Source organism: Podarcis bocagei (assembly GCF_964188305.1).
Source record: "Podarcis bocagei genome assembly, chromosome: 9".
NCBI classification, from domain to species: domain Eukaryota; kingdom Metazoa; phylum Chordata; class Lepidosauria; order Squamata; family Lacertidae; genus Podarcis; species Podarcis bocagei.
The window spans coordinates 18012040-18033287 of NC_138134.1; the positions used below are offsets into that span (position 1 = coordinate 18012040).

At 44.0% G+C, this 21248-nt stretch overlaps 2 protein-coding genes across 8 annotated transcripts in view; one reads left to right on the forward strand and one right to left on the reverse strand.

Moving 5' to 3' along the window:
- The window catches only part of FAM114A1 (family with sequence similarity 114 member A1), a 50770-nt gene that overhangs the window by 3732 nt on the left and 25790 nt on the right, over positions 1–21248 (forward strand). For 4 of the 6 annotated variants that reach the window (XM_081207743.1, XM_081207741.1, XM_081207742.1 and 1 more), the window contains exon 3: positions 19929–20243. In XM_081207743.1, the coding sequence (XP_081063869.1) occupies positions 19929–20243 (315 nt within the window). Of the gene's footprint in view, positions 1–17016; positions 17125–19062; positions 19171–19928; positions 20244–21248 lie in introns of those variants that run through there. The other 2 variants (XM_081207745.1, XM_081207744.1) reach the window with 2 other exon arrangements.
- On the reverse strand, positions 2366–9310 carry LOC308594524 (toll-like receptor 6). Of its 2 annotated transcripts, none has more exons than XM_081207681.1 (2): positions 8757–9310; positions 2366–5245 (listed from the first exon to the last, which is right to left on the reverse strand). In XM_081207681.1, exon 2 carries the CDS (start codon positions 5182–5184, stop codon positions 2797–2799), a length of 2388 nt encoding a protein of 795 aa, XP_081063807.1. In that variant the 5' UTR covers positions 5185–5245; positions 8757–9310; the 3' UTR covers positions 2366–2796. The 2 variants fall into 2 exon arrangements, with proteins under 2 accessions (XP_081063807.1, XP_081063808.1); XM_081207682.1 differs by having other exon boundaries at positions 8551–9310.

Below are 21248 nucleotides of genomic sequence, written 5' to 3' on the forward strand. Positions count from 1 at the left end.
ATTGGCGGATTATTGCTCTAGCTTTCTCATAACCTACAGCTATCAGGGCCTGTGAGGAAAACCTCAAGCCTCTTCGCTTTTCGTGAAGTGTAGCTTTCCATTTGGATTGGTAGGAATTCAATAGGGTTACAGGTGCCAACCCGACAGGGGGAAAAAAGTTTTAACCAATAATGGATCTTCAGGGTCCATATCCAAGCACTGACAGGGATTTGCCCAACCTCCTAGCGGACAGCTATGTTAGACATGCAAGAAGGGATCCCTAACACACAGTGATAAAACTTAGTTTGGAAGGATTTTAAGGGATCAAGATTTAGGAAGCTGCAAATCTGGGAGCTGTATGTCAGCTGTGTTAATACTTTTGTAACAAAGACCTGAGAGGCTGCCTGAATATATTGGCCCCTTTTTCCATATAAATACTTTATAAGGGCTTTGGTAGATCTTTGGGCATTTGCAATAGTATTTTTAACCTGGTAATGCTGGTAATATCCTGAAAGGTTATGCCCAGGTATTTAAAAGACGATACCTGTTCTATGGGTCAATTATCGATTCTCCATTTGTGTCTCATTCTTTTTTTAGAGAACACCATGACTTTGGATTTAGTGTAGCTGATTGTTAATTGTTCGGCTTTGCAATGGGCTGTGAGAGATCTTAAAAGTTTTCTTAGGCCCACACAGGAGAAGGAAATTAGAACTGTGTCATCTGCGTACAAGAGAACCGGGAGGGGCGTACCAGCCAATTTAGGGGGATGGGCATTTTCTTTCTCCATGTTTCCTACTAAGGAGTAAATATAGAAGTTGAATAAAATGGGAGCAAGGACAAAGCTTTGTTTAACACCATGGTAGGTTTGTATTTCCTTAGATAAGTGGCCCTGTCGGTCACACCCAACCTGGGCCCGAATGTTTTCATATAAGCTGTGGATGAGACGCTGTAGATGTCTGTCTATGTTTGAGGCACTTAGTTTTCCCCAAAGCCTATCTTGTGATATTAAATCAAAGGCAGATGAAAGGTGCATAGAGGGATCCTTCTTTTCTTGAGGTATATTTTTCCGCAAGATGTTGGAGTACTAGGCCTTGATCTAAAGTGATTGGTTTGCCCTGAAACCAGCTTGTGCTTCTGAAAGGCCATATTCTCGCTACATCCAATCCTCAGGTTTATTACATAAGTGGGCAGCACAGAGTTTACTAATAATGCTTAGGAGACTAATTGGTCTGTAATTAGCAGGGTCAAACCTGCTCCCTTTCTTGTATATTGGGAAGATGATTGCTAGTCCCCAATCCTCTGGGATAGTAGCCGATTGATCTATGCTGGGAAACGGCAGCAAGCACTGGGCCCACCATTCAGCATTGGCCTTGAGGAGCTCAAGGGAAATATTGTCTGTGCCAAGAGCTTTGCCAGGTTTAAGAGACTGAATAAGCCTGCAGACTTCTTCAGTTGACACCGGGGGCCACTCAGCCCTGGTATCACTTAAGAGGTAGGGACTAAGCCTGTAGATGTTTTTTGTGTATAGGGATTGGAAGTATGACTCCCATGCCTCAACAGGGATGGAGTATTCCACTTTGGAGGGGGAGTCTTGCCATCCCTTTGCAACAATTTTCCAAAAGGTAGCCGAGTCTCTCCTTCGAGAATGCGTAAGTGAGCTCAAACGAGTTTAAGTGCAAGGGTAAAGACTTAAAGTTTACCAGGCTTTTAGCCTGCTGCGGTTGTTTTTAGTGCTGCCTTTTATTTATTTATTTATTAGATTTTATTGGTGATTGTAAAATGGTATGAAGATTTTTAATGGAAGAGTAATATAGAAATGCATTAAATAAATAAATATTTTGCCTGCAGAAAGCCCCAGAATCAGTCCCTGGCATTGCCAGCTAAAAGGATCAAGCAGTGGATAATAGGAAAGAGTATCTGCCTGGGACCCTGGAGAGCCAAAGGCTGTCAGAGTAGACAATACTGGGGTAGATAGACGAATACTCTGACCATTATATGACACCTTCATATTTTTCAAAATAGCTGGTTTCCTACAGCTAGGCTATATTAAGGTTATTATATGTACAATAACTATGAAAGCATAAATACAGCAAGCTTAATATGAATTCCTGTCTTAATATGTACGAATAAAACTCTATGCTTCCTATTCTCCCTTGCTTGGTTTAAGTGGGCTCCCTTTGCAATGTCAGCTTTTAGTATGTGATACCTGGCAGGAATTATATATATAGGGATACGTTCTAACAAAATGAGTGTTTTCAGTAAATACCGGTACTTTTTTGATAGGCATTCACAATGCACAAAATTGGAAGACAGCACAAAGACTAACTATTCATAAAGCAGTCTCTGATATTTTCAACAATACATGGGTGCACAAAAGTTCCTCTCATACCAGCAGATCTGTTTATTTTTATATAAATTCAGCTCAATGAAAACTGACTTTAATGCTACAACTCTAAACGACTTCTTCATTGTTTGGAAGCTTAACATGATTATTCAACCATACAACAGGGGTTAGCAATTTTTTTCAGCAAGGGGCCAGTCCACTGTCCCTCAGACCTTGTGGGGGGCCAGACGATATTGGGGGGTGGGGGAAATGAACGAATTCCTATGCCCCACAAATAACCCAGAGATGCATTTTAAATAAAAGGGCACATTCTACTCATGGGAAAACACGCTGATTCTTGGACCGTCCGCGGGCTGGATTTAGAAGGCAATTGGGCCGCATCTGGCCCCCAGGTCTTAGTTAGCCTACCCATGCCGTACAACATGAACGTTACTGATATAATGAAATCTGCATATGATTATTTTAATATAAATTTAAATCAGTGAAAATGCTCTCTCTTCTTCGTTGCTGGACAGTTTAACGTAAATGGCTGCCCGAAGATTAGACCAGAAAAGTCCATGCTTGCTTTTCTCCTTTGGCCACTCCAAATATGTTCTCTTGGCCATGAGAGCTTTCAGTTTGTGGTACCTGGTAGGAATGATGTATGCAGGGATTGGTTCCAGCACAATCAGGATTAAACTGTCGGCATTTTCACTGAATAACTTGTGATGGGCAAAGTAGAGCTCATAATGACACCATTCGCTCTGCACAAAGTAAGGAGACAACACAAAGATCGACTTGTAACTTTTCTCAATGCAGTCTATGATATTCTCCACAATGCTCTTGCCTGCAACAAAGTTCCTCTCGTGCTGGCAGATCCGTATGGAACCATCCTCCTTCTCTAAGTTTGGAATCAATACGTTTTTCACCCACTCAGAATCATGTTCACTATAGGAGATAAAAGCATGGAACTCTATGTTGGGGAGCAGGTCTTCAGGATTACTCTTCCGAATCCTGTGTTTTGCTTGAGTCCACTTCCACATCATCTTCAAATACCACGGAACGTCAAAACGGATGCAGAGGAAGGAAGCAGTGGCTACTAAGACCACGGTAATAATTATAACTATCGTAATCAGAAGACTCACGTTGCAAACAACTTCAGAGACATGAAAGTCCTTTAAAAGGGTCCCCCTTAAGTAGTCTGGGTACTCGCACACATAAGCGTCAGGCCAGCCAACCAACTCCATAGATCCTTGCTTTTGAAGACTGATGAACTGTCTTAATTCACAGGTACATGTGAATGGATTGTGTCCTGCTTTTAGCTCTTTGATGCCTTGACACGTCTGGTAGAATTCAGAAGATGGTGAGACAACAGAGTTCATTTCTATATTCAGGAACCTCAGATTTCTAAACTGACCACATCCAGGCAGACTAGCTAGTTTATTGGATGCCAAATTTATTTCTTCTAAAGCATTCAGCTCTATAATCTCTTTGGAAATGCTTGAAATCTGGTTGTTTTGAAGATCAATCATTTGAATATTGACTGGCAGACATCGAAAGACTGATTCAGACAACTTATTAAATGACAAATCTAATTCAACCAGATTTTTACCCCAGTCACAGTTATTCTCATGGTCTTCATATTGCAATAAATTCAGGCTCATATCCAAATATTTCAAAGATGCCATGTGACTGGTCATTAAACTTACTCTGACAAGTTTTTTGAACTGATTGCTTTTTAAAATGAGCTTTTCAAGGAACATTAAGTCCTTGCAATTTTGAAAAACGGTGTCTGTAAAACTGTTATTTGAAAAACATAAGTAAGTAAAATGACTGGGGTTTGAAGGGCAAAGCATGTGTATCAAACCTGCATCAGAAATGGTCAAGGCTGTAAGGTTCATCTCCGAAAACAATTCCAACAGATATTTTGCATCAGAACGAAACGTAGTCAATGTAGTCTGCTTAATTGTCAAAGCTTTGAGTGAAGTTTTTGTATAATTAAACTCTATTGAATTTGGAGCTTCCAACTGTGATGCATTGGCTATAACAAAATATTCAATGGTTGATTCCCATACAGTCTGAAGAATTTCAATGAAGTCTTCCCAGTCACATTGTATATTGTTCAGTGTTAGGTTTAGTAATGTTGAGTTTTTGTTAAGTTTCAGCAGGAAAGTTCTTAAGTCATTGACTTGTGTTTCTTGGATATTTGACAGCTCTAAACTTTCTGTTACATTGATTTCTAGATCTGGCAATACTTGATAATCATTGTTTGGTGGGAATATAATCTGAAGGCTCCTTGTATTGAACACTGGAAGATTTCCATGGATATATTCAGAGAGGTCTTCTAGGCCTAAGAACAGAGTTTCCAGTTGTAAATGTGCAAGAACACTAAAATCTGATTTCTGAATTCTTCTAGCACTGAGGCCAAGATATTCCAGCTTCAACATTTTGCTAAATTCCGGGCATGTGGGCATGTCTACATAGTTATTGTAAGAGAGATCTAGATGCCTGAGACTTGTAACAGGATGACAAGAAACACTTTGCAAGTTGTTATAGGATAGATCTAGATGTTCTAAGTCTTCATTGTACTGGAAGACACTGAAGTTCAGCTTTCCAATGAGATTATGAGAAAGAATTAGTACCTGGAGCTTAGAAGAAGAACTGAAATCTGAAATCTGAAGTTCAGAGATATTGTTATATGACAAATCCAACACTGTCATTTGTGTTGGAAGGTTCTTAGGTACTTTAACTAGAAATCTGTTGGAAAAGTCCATAATCAATCCTTTCCCCGCAGAACATTGGATGTTATTCCAGAAGATTATTGCAAGGAGGAAGGCACTAAGGAAATGGTTGGTGACTGAACTTCTTTCATCTACCATCATGCATGAAGATACTTTAAATGTTTTTACTGGTGACTTTCATTACTCCACATTGACCACAGGCCTGTAGGAGGAGAAATGCAGCAGCATGTTAATGAAATCACATCAAGTAGTTCAAAATGAATTATAGCAGCTATAATTTCTGGATGCCTTGGACTCTTATTTCCTATTTGTTTTAGTTGATGAGAACCATGAAGATGTATGTGCATGCACACACAAGCAGACACATGTTTTGAAGAAAAATATTCTGATTACAATGAAGTTTTGATACATAGGTGTGAAGGGGTGTCCTTTCTATTCCCATAGCATTCTTCAGACATGCTACCAAGAAAACAAATGATCATTAATAAAATCTATGGCATATTTATAACAGGAGCTGCAACTTTAAGCTGTAACTCTTAGATTTATATCTTGTTAGTAACACAATTTTTGAATTATGGTGCTGGAGGAGACTCTTGAGAGTCCCATGGACTGCAAGAAGATCAAACCTATCCATTCTCAAGGAAATCAGCCCTGAGTGCTCACTGGAAGGACAGATCCTGAAGCTGAGGCTCCAATACTTTGGCCACCTCATGAGAAGAGAAGACTCCCTGAAAAAGACCCTGATGCTGGGAAAGATGGAGGGCACAAGGAGAAGGGGACGACAGAGTACGAGATGGTTGGACAGTGTTCTCGAAGGTACAAACATGAGTCTGACCAAACTGCGGGAGGCAGTGGTAGACAGGAGTGCCTGGCGTGCTCTGGTCCATGGGGTCACGAAGAGTCGGACACCACTAAACGACTAAACAACAACAACAACAGTACAATGCCTGTCCTAAGTGATCTCTCATTCCAAATAAACGTGAAAGATAATAATAGGTTTTCCTTTCAAGGCAATTGGCAAACCTGTCCCAGTGTACACCAGAAAATTTTAGTGCCTCCCTTTCTCTACCAGCTCCTGCCAAAGGGTCCTTGGAAGAGGAGATTAGGAATAATCTGATTGAAATGAATTGCTTTTGTGTTGTCGTCTTTATTCTTGTTTTGTTTTATTTTATATATTTGTTATGCCACCCTATACCCACAGGTCTCAGGGCAGTTACAACATAAGATCACAATATAAGAACACAAAATATCTTGTGGCATTTTATGTTATAATTCTTCTCTCTTCCTTAGGTGGTGGTTTGGTTTTTTTAAAAAAAAAAACCAAAGCAGTTATGGGATTGACTCAGTGTTTTACCAGTGTTCACTACGTTCTGGTTTCCAGAGGTGTTATGTGATTTACCATTCGTATCGTTTCCTTTGGAACCTCTCTGTCTACCTTGAAAAGGCTCCCTTTGATTCATTGGGCAAAATACAGAGAGAATTTCAAAAAACGACTTGTTGAATTCTATGCTTGCAATGAAATCTGCCACAATAAACAATGGATTTTTCTTTGTTGCATATTTTTGCGCCACCTATGGATACAAACAAACAGTGTCGCGCTTAAGAACTTGCATGTTATTTAGGACAGGATTAAGTAAGGTATTGAGTGTATTGTTCAGCACTTGAGACCTTAGGAAAAAATATGAACCACCTGCAACATTATGCAATTTTATTTTTATAACTAGCTTGAGATGGACGATGTATAATATTAAGAGCAGCTTTCCCCCCTTTGAACTGAATTGGACTGTTGAGGGCAGTGTTAGGCTCTTTACAGTTGCTACGAGCACAATTACTGAGTTCTACTTAATAAAAGCTTTCCTTTTGAGAAATAATTGTGCCATCCATTCTGAAGCTTGATTTAGCTCTCGTTTTGCTGATCCTTTCCTAATTAGTTCCCGCTATTGTAACATGAGAGGGAATTTCTTCCTTTCCAGAAATAACAGTCACTGTATTCTATCGGAATACAATTGTTTTGCATGCTCTGAGCTACAGGAATGTGAATTGGAAATTATACAGAATTCGTAAGATTTGTTACCCAGAGCTTAGGCAATGCCAACTGGGACTTGCTATTTGAGGGCCCGTCCTAACAGTTAAAGGGGAATTAACATTGGTTTTGGGGAGCAGGGAGGATTACTAGTATTTACCTTTAATCGTAAAATTTGGTGTGTATCCCTCAGTTCTATTCTCAAATACTGAGATTGTCCCACAGGAATCAAGTGAAACTGTCTTGTTTACATCTTACAGCCTGTATCTCATGCCAAATAGTTAAATGATTTCAGCTTTGACTCCTTCGAGCTATGTCAGTTATTGCTTCTGTGGTGCATTTCAGTCATCCTTACAAAGCACTGTTCATGCCCATTTTACCTTTGGAAATTGAGGCCCAGAGCTCTCCCAGTGAGTTCACAGCTCATGCAGAGCCTAGAATCGACCTGCCATGCATGGTGCCTGGGTTGGAAGGTGGGGCAGTAGAACTTGGCCCAACCATCAGGCCCACATTGGGCCCAATGCTTTTGTGTGACAGCAGCAAGGGGATCCAGTGGACCCCAGTCCCACCCCCTTTTTGCTGGCTACTGCCAGCAGGGATGCAAACAGTGACACTTCCACCCAACCATTTGACATGTGGAAGGACGGATTGCTCCCTTAAGTAGGGATTTGAACCCAGACCCTTCCAGACTTAATGTGACATTCTCACCACTAGGCTACACCAGTTTATTTATCACACACTTCCTGCTAGGGGCTCAGGACAGTACTGCACATGATTCCTTCCCCTTGTCCTCACAACTTTGTGCATTGGGTCAGGCTAAAATAGACTGACTGGCCCAGTAAGTTATATTGTTGTAAAGGAATTGGAAACTATTACTGTTTGGTTTTTTTTCAATTCATTAACAATTCGATCCTTTGCATGTTAACTCAGAAATTATATTAATTTGTTGTTTGCAAATGTGTGACTAAATGGATGTGCATTGCCTATAGGACTGGGTTAACAGTCCTGGACAACCAGGATACACACTACCCTGGTATGGGTGCCTAGGGGATGAGAAAGAGGAGATGGGAAAATTTGACTCGGATGGAGCATGAGACTCTTAATCTCATAGTCGTGGGCACAAGATTCCTGCCTTGCGGGGGGTTGGACTAGATGACCCTTGTGGTCCCTTCCAACTCAACAGTTCTATGATTCTGTGACTCCTTTGAAGCCTTGATGTCCCTCAAGGAAAGCATTGTTGTTGTTGTTGTTGTTTGTATCTTTATTTTAGATTTGGTTGTGATATATGTGGAAATTGTTCAGTTTGGTTTTGTATTTTTTAATGTTTCATTTATTGTTTATGACTACTTTTGAGTACACTACTGTTACGACTACTGTTGTGGTTATGTATTTTTTAATGTTGTAAGCCGCCTTGATCATGGTCTGAACTGTGGATAGGTAAGTACAAATAAAATTATGTATGTATTGGAAACAAGTAGACTTACTTTTGAGTACACGTGTACTGGGCTGCACTGTCCAAGGAACTTGACATGTTCAAGTTATGATTCAAGTTTTTGACATCTGACAAGTTATGTTGAGGGAACTTGACGTTTTCGTCAGTTCCAGCAACAGAAACAAAAGCTGAAGGAGCCCCTCTCTTCCGGGTGGTGGGGAAAAGGGAAGTGAAACTAAGGCAGAAATCCAGACTCACCTACTTAGGAGTAAGTCCCATTGAGTTCGAGGGGGCTTGCATCCGAGTAGAGGGGCGTTGCACAGGATCGCAGGGCACTCAAGAAGGGAAGGCGCGTGATGCAAAGAAAACCAGCACCACGCTCCACCACGGTGGTCTCCTGCTCTCACTGCCTGCTTTGTTCACCGTGGGAAACAGTCGAGACGGAGTTCACTTCTGGCCGCCGAAGCGCACGGGAGCGTAGCGTGAGCTACCGCGGTTCGCCTCCTGCTGCTGCTGCTGCTGTGAAGTCTGCCTGCTTCAGATTTGTTGGGGAGGGAGCTAGAAAAAGAGCCCCGCCCACTCTGTACTCGTCCGGCCCCATTGCCTCCCCACATCTCCTCTCCACCCCCGCTTTCCGTCAGAGAAGGGAGGAAGAAAGCGCGGAGCAGCGCGCAAGCTCAGTGACTGGGGGCCTTGGGAGGTTTTGAAGAAGAGGTTGGATGGCTATCTGTCATAGAGGATTTAGCTAAGATTCCTGCATTGCAGGACTAAATGACCCTAGGGGATCCTTTCCAACTCTACAATTCTGTGATTCAACAACAAGAACACTTGCCCAGAAGTAATAAAATATGTATTTGTTTGTTTTCCTGCTTCCTATTAAAATACAACTGCTTTTGCTTTTGCACTATCTGTCACTAGCTCTCTACTGATTTCGTTGTGTCGTCACCTCCCCATATTTATTCTTTCTCCGCTCTGATCCAGTGGTGTCCAAACTTTTTTCAAAGAGGGCCAGATTTGATTAAGTGAAGGGCTGTGAGGGCCAACCAAAGTTGTTAACCTAAAATAAGGATTGAAGTTGTTGAGCTTCTTAAAATTATTTTACCCCAAAGTTATTTTACCCCAGGAAATAAACTGCCACAGGGGCTGGGTTAAACCAACCGGCGGGCCACATTAGGTCCCCGAAACGGACTTTGGACATGCCTGGTCAATATACCATCCAGGAGTTCCCCGCGCCTGTTAAGGAAAAGACAGTGTTGCCTGTTAAAATGCATTCCTGGTTTCAATTCATAGCTGTTCTTTTTAAACACCCTTTTGTTTATTTTGAAATATGCTACTTACTGAGAAGGCTGCGTTCATTCTTGCTTTTGAGAAACATCCAACGCTCCTTAAGAGCAGGAATCAGTCTGGCTCAAAGAATAGTCTACTCCTCCCTTGTTTGAGGTGCTTGCTTGAGAGATAACCCCATCCCCACAGGTGGCAGTGGTGATAAGAGTGATGGAGACTGGATCATGGATAAGAGTGGGAGAGATTGAACAGCAACCTTTGCCAACCTGATGCCCTCTAGATCAGTGTTTCCCAACCTTTTTTGGGCAAAGGCACACTTGTTTCATGAAAAAAATCTCGAGGCACACCACCATTACAGCCCCGTGACGTCAGCGTGCAGCGTCACGCCAGGAGGGACATGAATTGCTAGCAAATTACATAATCACCTCCTTGAGGGCTGGCTCATCTTCTCCGAAGGCAGAACCCCATTAATTAACAGCACAGACTCACACCATAGCCAAGACGAGGGGGGGAAACCTCAGTCATGCACAGTCATGCACATGTGGGGGCTAAATGAGGACGAAGACCGGGCAGAGAGCAGGGTTCAAATCACCCCACCTGGCCAGGACAATCCCTGGGTGCTCCCTTGGGCCACTCGCCTGACCCACCTCGCAGGGCTGTTGTTGCGAGGATAACACGGGGAGAACCACGCGCGCCCCCGGGAGCTCCTTGGAGGAGAAAGCGGGCGATGAATGCAATGCACAAAATATATGAGAGGCGACCAGGTTTTGCAGGTGAGGGGCCCCTGCCAGCCTCCGCTTCCAACACCCGGCGCAACGACGCCGAAGTTCCCCCCCCCCCGGGCTCAGCTCGGGGAGCAGCGCTCCTCCCCCCCGGCTCCCCTTCGCCCTCCCGGCTCTCTCTGCCGCCCACTGGGGACCCCCCTCACCTGCCAAGTCCAGAGCGCCGGTGGAAGTTGCATGCATGCATGCAGGGCGCCGCGTTGCCATTGCATTGCACTGCACTCCATGCAACGCCTGCACGCAAGCATTGCCTTGCACGCCCGCCAAGGGGTCTCCCCGCGGTCCGATGCGTCCCCTCCGGCGCGGATGCAGCATTGCAAAAATAAAACCCCCCCGACGCAGCCCTACCTGGGGGGCAGCCTCCGCCGCTCCGCCTCCGCAGGGATCCCCGGGCTCCATCCTGCCGCCCGATCTCCGCGGGGGCGCAGGCCGGCTGCGCGGGGTCTGCGCGGAAGAGCCCCTGCCCGCGCGGCCACCGCCGCTGCGCTCATTCCATGGCCGGGAGAAGAGCGCTTCAAACAAAACGCCCGGCCCGCCAGGCCACGCTGGGAAACGTAGTTCGCGCACCCCGCGCGGGTGCGGAGCCCAAGGGTGAGGGGACTACGGATCCCGGCAGCCCCCGCACCGGGGACGGAGGGGGAGAGGCCGGGTGCAGGGATGGAGGGACGGGTGGGCGAGCGAGTGAGTGAGTGGCAGCTGCCAAGCCTTGGCCGAGAGCCAGGAAGGGCCTCCCCGGAGGAGGAGGAGGAGGGAGGCGCAGAGCGGGAGGGAGGGAGGGAACCCCAGGGGTCATCTAGTGACGGCGCCCCAATCGAAAATTTGACTTAAAAAAAAAAATCTTTTGAATTTTTTAATTTTTCCCGCGGCACACCAGGCAACATCTCGCGGCACACTAGTGTGCCGCGGAACAGTGGTTGGGAAACACTGCTCTAGATGTTAGACTGCATCTCCTGTGGAGTGCCAGGAGTGCCTTTTACCAGTTTTGGCAGATAAAAAAGTTACAGCCATTTCTGGATTGGTATGAGCGCAAAATATGGTCTGAAGCTCAACATCAAAAAAACAAAGATCATGGCCACTGGTCCCATCACCTCCTGGCAAATAGAAGGGGAAGAAATGGAGGCAGTGAGAGATTTTACTTTCTTGGGCTCCATGATCACTGCAGATGGTGACAGCAGCTACGAAATTAAAAGACGCCTGCTTCTTGGGAGAAAAGCAATGACAAACCTAGACAGCATCTTAAAAAGTAGAGACATCACCTTGCCAACAAAGTAAAAGCTATGGTTTTCCCAGTAGTGATGTATGGAAGTGAGAGCTGGACCATAAAGAAGGCTGATCGCCGAAGAATTGATGCTTTTGAATTATGGTGCTGGAGGAGACTCTTGAGAGTCCCATGGACTGAAAGAAGATCAAACCTATCCATTCTCAAGGAAATCAGCCCTGACTGCTCACTGGAAGAACAGATCATGAAGCTGAGGCTCCAATACTTTGACTACCTCATGAGAAGAGAAGACTCCCTGGAAAAGACCCTGATGTTGGGAAAGATGGAGGGCACAAGGAGAAGGGGACAACAGAGGATGAGATGGTTGGACAGTGTTCTCGAAGCTACCAGCATGAGTTTGACCAAACTGCGGGAGGCAGTGGAAGACAGAAGTGCCTGGCGTGCTCTGCTCCATGGGGTCCCGAAGAGTCGGACACCACTAAACGACTAAACAACAACAACAAATCGCTTGTTCACAGCACTGGTAACTTCAAGGCTGGATTACCAGCATGCACTCAATGTACCTTTGAGGTTGGTCTGGAGGCTGCAGCTAGAGCAGCACCTGGTGGCTAGGTTGCTTGGGGGAGTAAACCACCTCCAGCATGCAACATCTTGTTTGAGGGATTTGCATTGGCTGCCAATTTGCTGCTGGGTTAAGGTTTTGATACTGTTATAAATCCCCAAATCTCACCCCAATGTGAGATTCCCAGGATCCTGGTGTTTTGTGTTTCCTTTGAAAATGAGGCACAACGGGTATCTTAATGATACATGGGATATTTATACATCTATACAACCTGACCCTATGATTGGCGGGTTCAAAGCATTACACTCCAAGAGGGTCTTGTTCCTCCCATTGCTGCAGTCTTGGATTCAAAAAGAAATAAAATGTAGCTCTTTGTCCCTCTGCTTAGCTTGCTGTGTTTAACAGACTGACACTTTTTCTCTCTAGCTCACAACCCAGGCAACTGCAATCCTAAAAACTCCATTCTGCTTTTTCTCTGCTAACTATCTCTCAGCTGTCCAGTATATAGTATTCGCTTTGTTAATAGCTCATTACCTTCATTTTGTTCTTCTTGATGGCTCTTCTCCTAGGCAACTTCATGGGCATGGAAAAACTGGTTTGGTCTGTATTTTGACACTGCTAAATTCAGCCTCTACCAGCCCATCTTAATACTCTAAGCATTACTTAAACTCCAACACTCACTAGACCCAGTAATTTAGGGGAGTCAAGGCACTCACAAACTCATAATACTAACATGCATGACCCTATAGAGTTTGGGACTAAGTTACTTGAGATACTGCCCTTATCCCTTATAGACCCAGCAGGTCACTGATTTGCAGGAGAATTTCTAAAATACGAGAGGTCCTTTCAAGCAACTCAGAACAGGGTTTTCAGCATGGCTGCCCATTTTGTAGAACAGCATTCCATCTGAGATATGACAGCCCCTCCCTAGCGTTACTTTCTGAAAATGATGGAAGACATTTTTGTTTCAACAAGCTTTTTCAGGAGTACGAAAAGTTACCGTATTTTTCGCTCTATAACACGCACCCAACCATAACACGCACGTAGTTTTTAGAGGAGGAAAATCTGTAGGCATGCCACCCGTAGGCATTTCCTCCATAACACGCACAGACATTTCCCCTTACTTTCTAGGAGGAAAAAAGTGAGTGTTATGGTGCAAAAAATACGGTATTTGCCTTAGCTGTTCATTCTGTATTGTTTTTAAACCTATCCTTAGTAGTTATTTTCCAAACTATTTTTAGCTGTTTGATGGTATGTTTGTAAATCACATTAAGACGCACATGTAAAAGGAAATGTATAAATTAATAGATGGTGATAACGATGATGAATATATCGCCCATCACTTTTTCTGTATTTGAAAGGCACTAGGTTCTTCAAATGTACATAAATATAACAATATCACATCTTACTAGGTTGGAATTAGTCTGCAATTAACAGAAGACAGTAAAATGCGCAGAAATGTTTTACATCTCTATTGAAAAAATGGCAATTTGGAATTATAAGTAAAAAAATCAATGGAAAAGAAAGGAAAGCATGGGTGTTAACATGTTTGATAAAGAATGGGTATGTAAACATGATTATGAGATTATTTACATAAAAAATACAAGTCGCCAATATGACGCCCATGGGTACAATGGCTGTGCTGAGGTCTTCTCCTGGTGTCCACAAAGCCTTTAAGCACACACACACACCATAGTGCCCTCTTGAGCATAAGGTGGTGAGCATAGTTACCTTTTCCTCCCTTGAAAATTAATTAGAGCTAAAGGAAGAAGTTGAAAGTGTGACACTCCAAGTGTTTTCCAGCTGGGTTAGGTTCTGTAGGATAAACCAAGTTCCTATTTACAGATAGGTAGCCGTGTTGGTCTGCCATGGTCAAAATAAAAAAAATCCTTCCAGTAGCACCTTAAAGACCAACTAAGTTAGTTCTTGGTATGAGCTTTCGTGTGCATGCACACTTCTTCAGATACACAGTTCCTATTTGTTTCTTAGGTCACTTGGTTTTGCTGGGCTGACAGAGTCATAGTAGTATTTCACCATTACAGCAGCATTCCTGCAGTGCAAGAGAGATCAAGCTGGGAGCTCCTTGTGCCTATGAGCTGCCCTGGTGGTGCCTACAGCAGGCCATCTGGGTGTTTTGGCCTGAGACCCTAGTCCAAGACCTGTGATGTCCTGACCTAACACTGTTTATAATCAGGAAAAGTGCTTCATTTTGTAACAAACACAAACTGGATTTATTCTTCCCTAAGACCCAAAGCTGGTGCTATTTGGTTAATTATAGGACAAGGTGGAAGTTAGTTATATTAAATTAGTATTAACAATATTAACTGTGGAGCACTTGTAAATTGTCCATGGAAGATTTCAGGAGTGAAAAATAAATAAATAAATAATAAAAAGTCTTCTTACACCTCCTGTTAAACCTGAACCAGTAGTACGGCAATGTTCCTGATGCTGGCTGGAGTCCTGAACAGGACCATCATGTAGCTACCCAGCAGTTCACTGCAACATTTTGGGGCATTCCCCCACTTCTCCCAAAACTAAATAGGGTGGTCCTGTGATCAGTAGGACAGTGAAATGGGGCCACCACCACAGACAATTAAGGGCTTCTTATTGCATGAGTGATTCCCCAGCTTTGGAGAAAGAAAATATTAGACTGTGAATTAAAAAAACAAACAAACAAAATGAGTATGGTTCTGGAGAAGAGACACAGAAGATGAAGGCGGCTGAGCATCAGTTAAAAAGGAAAGCGGGGGCAGGGAAGAGGAAGAGGAATTGCCTGGCTCAGACCCTGATAGCTAACCTTATAGTATTTTGGAGGGAGCTGGAGAATTTAAGCTGAGGCAGGAGTCACAAAGCATTTTACAACCATGATACATTTGGATTTCTGAGTTCCATGGACATCATCCCTTTGGGTCACTTTTCTCCTGTCCCCTGACATCCCCCACTCAAGATACGGAGGTGGGAAGCGCCACTCATCTTTCACTTTTCTAAGTGATTTGGGTAAAAGTCAGATTAAGTACAAAGCCACATAGAAGAGGAAGGAGTAAAAAGCTTCGGTCATCAACTTTCCTCCTTGAATGCAATGTACTTTTCAAGGGAGTAAATGTGCACCTCCCATCTCTAAAACCCCATTTCTAAACATTTAAGTATCTCAAGAAATCAAAAGTTATCAGTTATACAGAACCAAGCAGGGTAGGAGGTGGAGAGTCACTGTGCAATCCTTATACTCAGCTAGCACCAGTCCACCCATGAGGCAAGGTGAGGCCACCACCTCAAGCAACAGGATCCACAGGGACAGCAGATCCCGATGCAGATCTTTATTCCCCCCTCATTCCTGATGTAGATCTTCCCTCACCCCTTCTTCCCTGGAGAAGAGGGAGGTGCCATTTGGAGGTCTGCTACAGGTGCCAAAATATCTCTAGCCAGCAGTCCACTCTGTGGCAAGTCCCATGAGGTATGCAGATATAGGACTAAAGCCCAAGCCCCTCAAAACTTACGAGGAATTCACTTATTGAAGAAACATTCTTAGGGCAGTGCCATATGAGATGCTGAAAATATATATACCCCCTCACCCCACCATCCCTGCACTGTCGCCAACAGACCCTCCAAAGGTCCCTATTTTCCAGGGACAGCTCCAAATTTACAAAAGCTGTCCCAGCAGTCCTTTCTCTTTTTTTCAGGGGGTAGTCAAGGGTACGCAGTACCAGCACCTCTTACAGGGAACCAGGCAGAGGGCCTTCTCGGTAGTGGCACCCACCCTGTGGAATGCCCTCCCACCAGATGTCAAAGAGAAAAATAACTACCAAACTTCTAGAAGACATCTGAAGGCAGCCCTGTTTAGGGAAACTTTTAATGTTTAATAGGTTATTGTATTTGGGTGTTTTGTTGGAAGCCGCCCAGAGTAGCTGGGGAAACCCAGCCAGATGGGCGGGGTTTAAATAATAAATTGTTGTTGTTGTTGTTAAAAAGTGTGGCACTTACTGTAACAATTGATGAGTGCTGGCACCTATTTGTCTAGAAAACCTCTGCATCCCAGTTTCTGATTTGATCCGGGAATGTCCCGCTTTTCCTTAGGACGTCCCTATTTTCATCGGAGAAATGTTGAAGGGTATGGAATTATGTGACCGTGGAGCCAATGAGATAAATAAACTAAACAAACTTTAGAAGGCATCTTTTTCTATAGGCAAGTTTTTTTAAAAAAAAAATTAATGTTTTGTTACGTTTTTATATCTGTTGGAAGTCGCCCAGAGTGGCTGGGGCAACCCGGTCAGATGGGTGGGGTATAAATAATAACGATGATGATGATGATGATGATGATGATGGAATAGGAAGTCCCTGTTTTCATCTGAGAAATGTTGGAGGACATAGCCAAAAGCTGTCCAGAGCTTCACAGCGAGCCTTGTTGCCGTTTGGAAGAAGGCAGAGTAGGGAAAGAAGCGAAAAGTTTGGGAATTGCCTCCAAACTGAGACGCCAGCGGGCAGCTTTCTCTGCCTGCTCCGTTCCTCGCGCCAGAGGGCATAGTCCGAGCTTCCCTCCCTCTTCCGAGCAGGGTAAAATCCGAGCCCGCCGGCAGGCGGTAACCGCTTCGTGTCGCGCCGCCCTGCTCCTCCGGACGAGCCGCAAGCCTGGCGGTGGGAGGACCAGGCCGGAGAAAGCTCTGCCCCCCGGCCCGGCCCTCCGCTCCCGCCCCTCGGCTCCTCTCCCTCTCCCGGCCTGTGCCGACGTGGCCGGGCGGAGAGCGGAAGGCGCCCGGGGTGCGCCAAGCAGGCAGCGGCTCAGCGGTAAGGGGCGACGCGGCTTCTCCTCCTTGTCTTTTGCTCCCCTCGGCGACTAGGGGACTTTTGAAGCGCTCCTCGCGCCGACAAGTTACCTTCCTTTCCCTTGGCGATGGTGTTCAGTATTGATGGGCGAGGAAGAGCCCGGCGTAATCTTCTGCCTGCGAGAAGTTTGCAAGCGGGAGCAGTGAAACTCGCCGCAACCATAACTCAAGCCTTTGTCCCGGGGAAGGGGAAGGGTGGGTACGGGGGGCTCTCCGTCGTCTCCAGCCACAAGTTTATATGGGCCCACTTAGGGGAGACATCTCCAAAGGGCAGCAACCGTTGGATGGATGGAGGCGTGGGAGGCTTCCCCTAAAGCGATTCGCGAGAACCGCTTGCAAATCGGTTTGTTTTAAGGAAGGCAGACCCTGTGTGCCATCCCGAGGACGCCTTTCGGTGGCGCCTCCCTGGGAAAATAGATGCTGTGCGCACACAAAAGGGGAACGGGCAAGAGGGCAGTGGGGCTGTCGCCTTCCCATCAAGTAAATAAATAAAAATACATAACTAAAAGTAGAAATTGTAGGAAGATTTTTTCCTGAGCATTTGGGGTCCAAATAAAGTAATTTAAAACAACTGTTGCGGAGGCAGTTCCTTCCAGATCTGCTAGACAGGTGACAGGGTGTCCTGCTCCCACACCATCCTGGCTTCCTATCCCTCCACTAAAATAAATTCTGGCTGTGCCCATGAGAGGTAGAAAAGTGTGCTTTCTGCATTGCAAGGGGTTGGACTAGATGGCCCTTAGGGTCCTTTCCAACTCTACAATTTGATGAGTCTGTATCCACTGATGTAAAAGGTGTTTGTGTGTGTGTATGCACAACAAGGCACTGGTGACTGGCCTGTGCTCCCTGCCACGTGTGCATGTCTGTAAAATGCACGCTTCTTTCTTGTAATGTGTGAATCGGCCATTCCTTTTGAAGTGTGGATTAAGTATTGAAGAACACTGCGTTAAGGCGTTCGCTCTCAGCAGATGTCAGTCTAATCCCAGGCATAGGCTTGTTTAATTTATACCTGTTCATAGCATAAAGGTAAACTGGGCGGCAAACTAGACATAACATGAACAGCCATGCTTGTTTATTCATGTGTCTATCCCATTCATGTATAACACAGGGAAGGGATTTATCATTTTAACAGCAGAAGCTGAATGGCTTTTGACACTTTCCCCCAAAGACGGCTCACTTCTAGAATAGGTACCAGTTATTTGTAGTGTGGGAAGCTAAGTTGGACAGGAAGGAGGGTTCAGTTTGCATTACCTGCATACACTTTCTGTTGTAAAATGTCTCTTTGTTGTAAAATGTGTTTCATGTACATGGACACGCACAAACACTGTATAGAGCAGTCATGTGAACCAATAAATGTGACTACCCATCACACGTCTGGTTGGAACTAATTACCTGTAAAGATAGTTTGGTTTGTTATTTTGCTGTTTGTGTTATGGCATAAGATATTTCAGAGGGTTGCAAGAACTAAACAAAATAAAAGTATTGTAGCACCTTAAACACTTAAGGGATTTATTATGGCATAAACTTTCATGGACTCAAGTCCACTTGGGCAGGTGCATGATAAGATATATAGCTTATTGATGTAACTTTAATTTATTATGTTGTGAGTGGCTCTTAGGGGCTGTCAAACCATATTGATGGTAAAAGAAATCTTTAAAAAAAAGTCTGTAATAAATCAAAAGTCACACATTGCAATGTCAAAGAGTTCTACATTTTAGGTCAGTTTACTTGAATGAGCCAAATTCTGCCAAGTGGCTTTGTATTTTCCTTATTATGATAATACAGCAGCCTTACAGGACAGTATATGGAATAAAAGATGGCTGGCCCTATAGGTAAATTGGGACAGCCATATTTTTTTCTATACTATTATGCAGGAAGGAGTCACTTCTTCTTTCTTCTTCTTCCATTCAAAATGTTTCAATGAGTGCAGCAAGCACCATGCTTCTAGCTGCTCCAAGCAGTTGCAAATTGTTCTTGAAAAGAAGAGCTGTCGAAGCCTTTGCACCACCATGTAAGTGCTATATAATTAAAACAAAAAAATTACTGTACTTTTCTGTGTATAAGACTATGTTTTTTTCTTTAAAAATCATGCTAAAAAGTGGGGGTCGTCTTATACATGGGTAGTGCATAGGGTGGATATTTGATTGGTTGCTGCCACAGCTGTCAGCAGCTATCAGACAGGAGGTGGATTTAGCAACGCGTGTTGGTGAGTGATTTTCGGCAATCCCCCCCCCAAAAAAAAGCTCAACAACTCTGTGTCATCTCCCCCCATTTTCTTAAATTTGATTCCCCAAAAATAGGGCGCGTCTTATGGACAGAAAAGTACGGTAATTTGAAGGGTGTTGCATTGAAACAATTGCTGAAATAAAGGAGGGAACCTTCATTTTAGCAGCACCTTGCTATCTGCATGGTGCTTTAAAGTCCCAACTTTGGGGCCTCAAAGCTCAGCCAAATTGAGCAGGTTCTGGTGCACAAGAGACTTTCCTTCACAGCAATGTTGTGTGCCCAGACCAAGCAGGATTGACCTCACCACACATAATGCACAGGAGTAGAATTCTACCTTATGCAAAGCTTCAAAAACTGCTGAAGCACGTTGTAAGGGGGCATTGCAGCTGGTGCCAATTTGGAGGCAAATCTTTCTGAGCCCCTCTTAGCCATGCCTTCTAGATGATAGGAGACACAAATATGTTCAAATAGGAGAATTTTTTTTTTAAGTTTTCATATACTCACAACATTGTATTACAAACATGTTGATTTCTTTTCCTGCAGAATTTTCTTTTAAAAATGTCAGGTGACGGAAGTGAAGTGTTTATGCAAGAGAAAATATTGGAACATGGCAGCAATGTTTCAGCTTCTGAGAGAGCAATGCAGAATGAAAAGACAGAACAAATACAAGATGATAAGAGGCAACAGTCTGAAAGCTCTAGCAATGAACAGGAAGGCGACCAGATGTCTTCAGGGCATCCTTCAAATGTGGAACATTCCAGCGGAGGCATAACTACAGATGTTCCTACTGATTGCAGTGAATCTGTGAGCCTTGAACCAGAACCTGAATCTGAAGAACTGAACAAAAATAATGGCCCAGTAAGATTTTTAAAAATCTCTTATTTCTTTTGTTCATGCAGTATACAAAGATGTGTCATAATTAGAACAGTGATGCACAGTCCCTAGATGACCATACACACAGTTGCTGGTTATAGAGAGAGGTGGGAGACAGTGACTCAGGGCTGCCACTTTCAGCAACAGGGTAACACAAGTGGGGTTGCCTTGTTCTCCTAGTAGCCAATCCTTCTTAATGTGCCTTGCCAGCCCTTCTTCCGGCTGCTGTTGTTAGTTGTGCACTCCCATATAGCATGCTAAAGGAATGTGCACTGCCATCGATTACTGTGGTTGGCATTATATAAAAATCAGTTCAAACAGAAACAACAGACTATGCTTTTGTCCCTGTAATGTGTGTTTGCATAATATTCTTGCATTCTTCCAAGTGTGGGTTACTGTATGCCTTTGGTTTCTGTGAAGATATGTTTGGGAATGCACAATAGTTTCTGTCTTTGGTTATCAGTGTTCCAAGTCAGCAGCAGTTGGTGGGGCAGCAAAGGCAGAGTGCTGTTGTGCTCCTGGAACAAAACCATGTTGGCTTCCTTCCTGCCATGTTTCAGCATGTTTAGGGACTATCTTGCCTGTAGTAAAGAGATTCCAGAGAGGCAGTAATTCGGATTTTTTTAGGGAAGATAAAACATCCTAAGATTGCCCCTTCACAGCTAGCTTGCCTCTGGCAAACCAAGAATAAGCAATGCACACTACACTGAGAGCCCAGAATGGTCAAAAGCTGAAAGGTAAAAGCTAAACTTCATGTATGATTGAACTTTCCTTGGTGCTAAAGTTTCACAATAGTTAAGAGTATGTCTGTAGATGGAAGCATAGAACTGGCAGCAACATCATTATTGCTTGTGTGCCTATAATAAATAATAAAACTATAGCAGCAATAGCTGCTTTTTCTCCAGTCAGCAGAATTTAATCAATTTTCAATCAGATTGCATTCAGCTAATTCTTCGTGTAAGCTGAAAAGATGCTTGATTGATTTCAGGT

Bases quoted from the DNA above. Each gene is read 5' to 3' on its own strand.
- LOC308594524 (XM_081207681.1), bottom strand. From the start codon at position 5,184: ATGATGGTAGATGAAAGAAGTTCAGTCACCAACCATTTCCTTAGTGCC.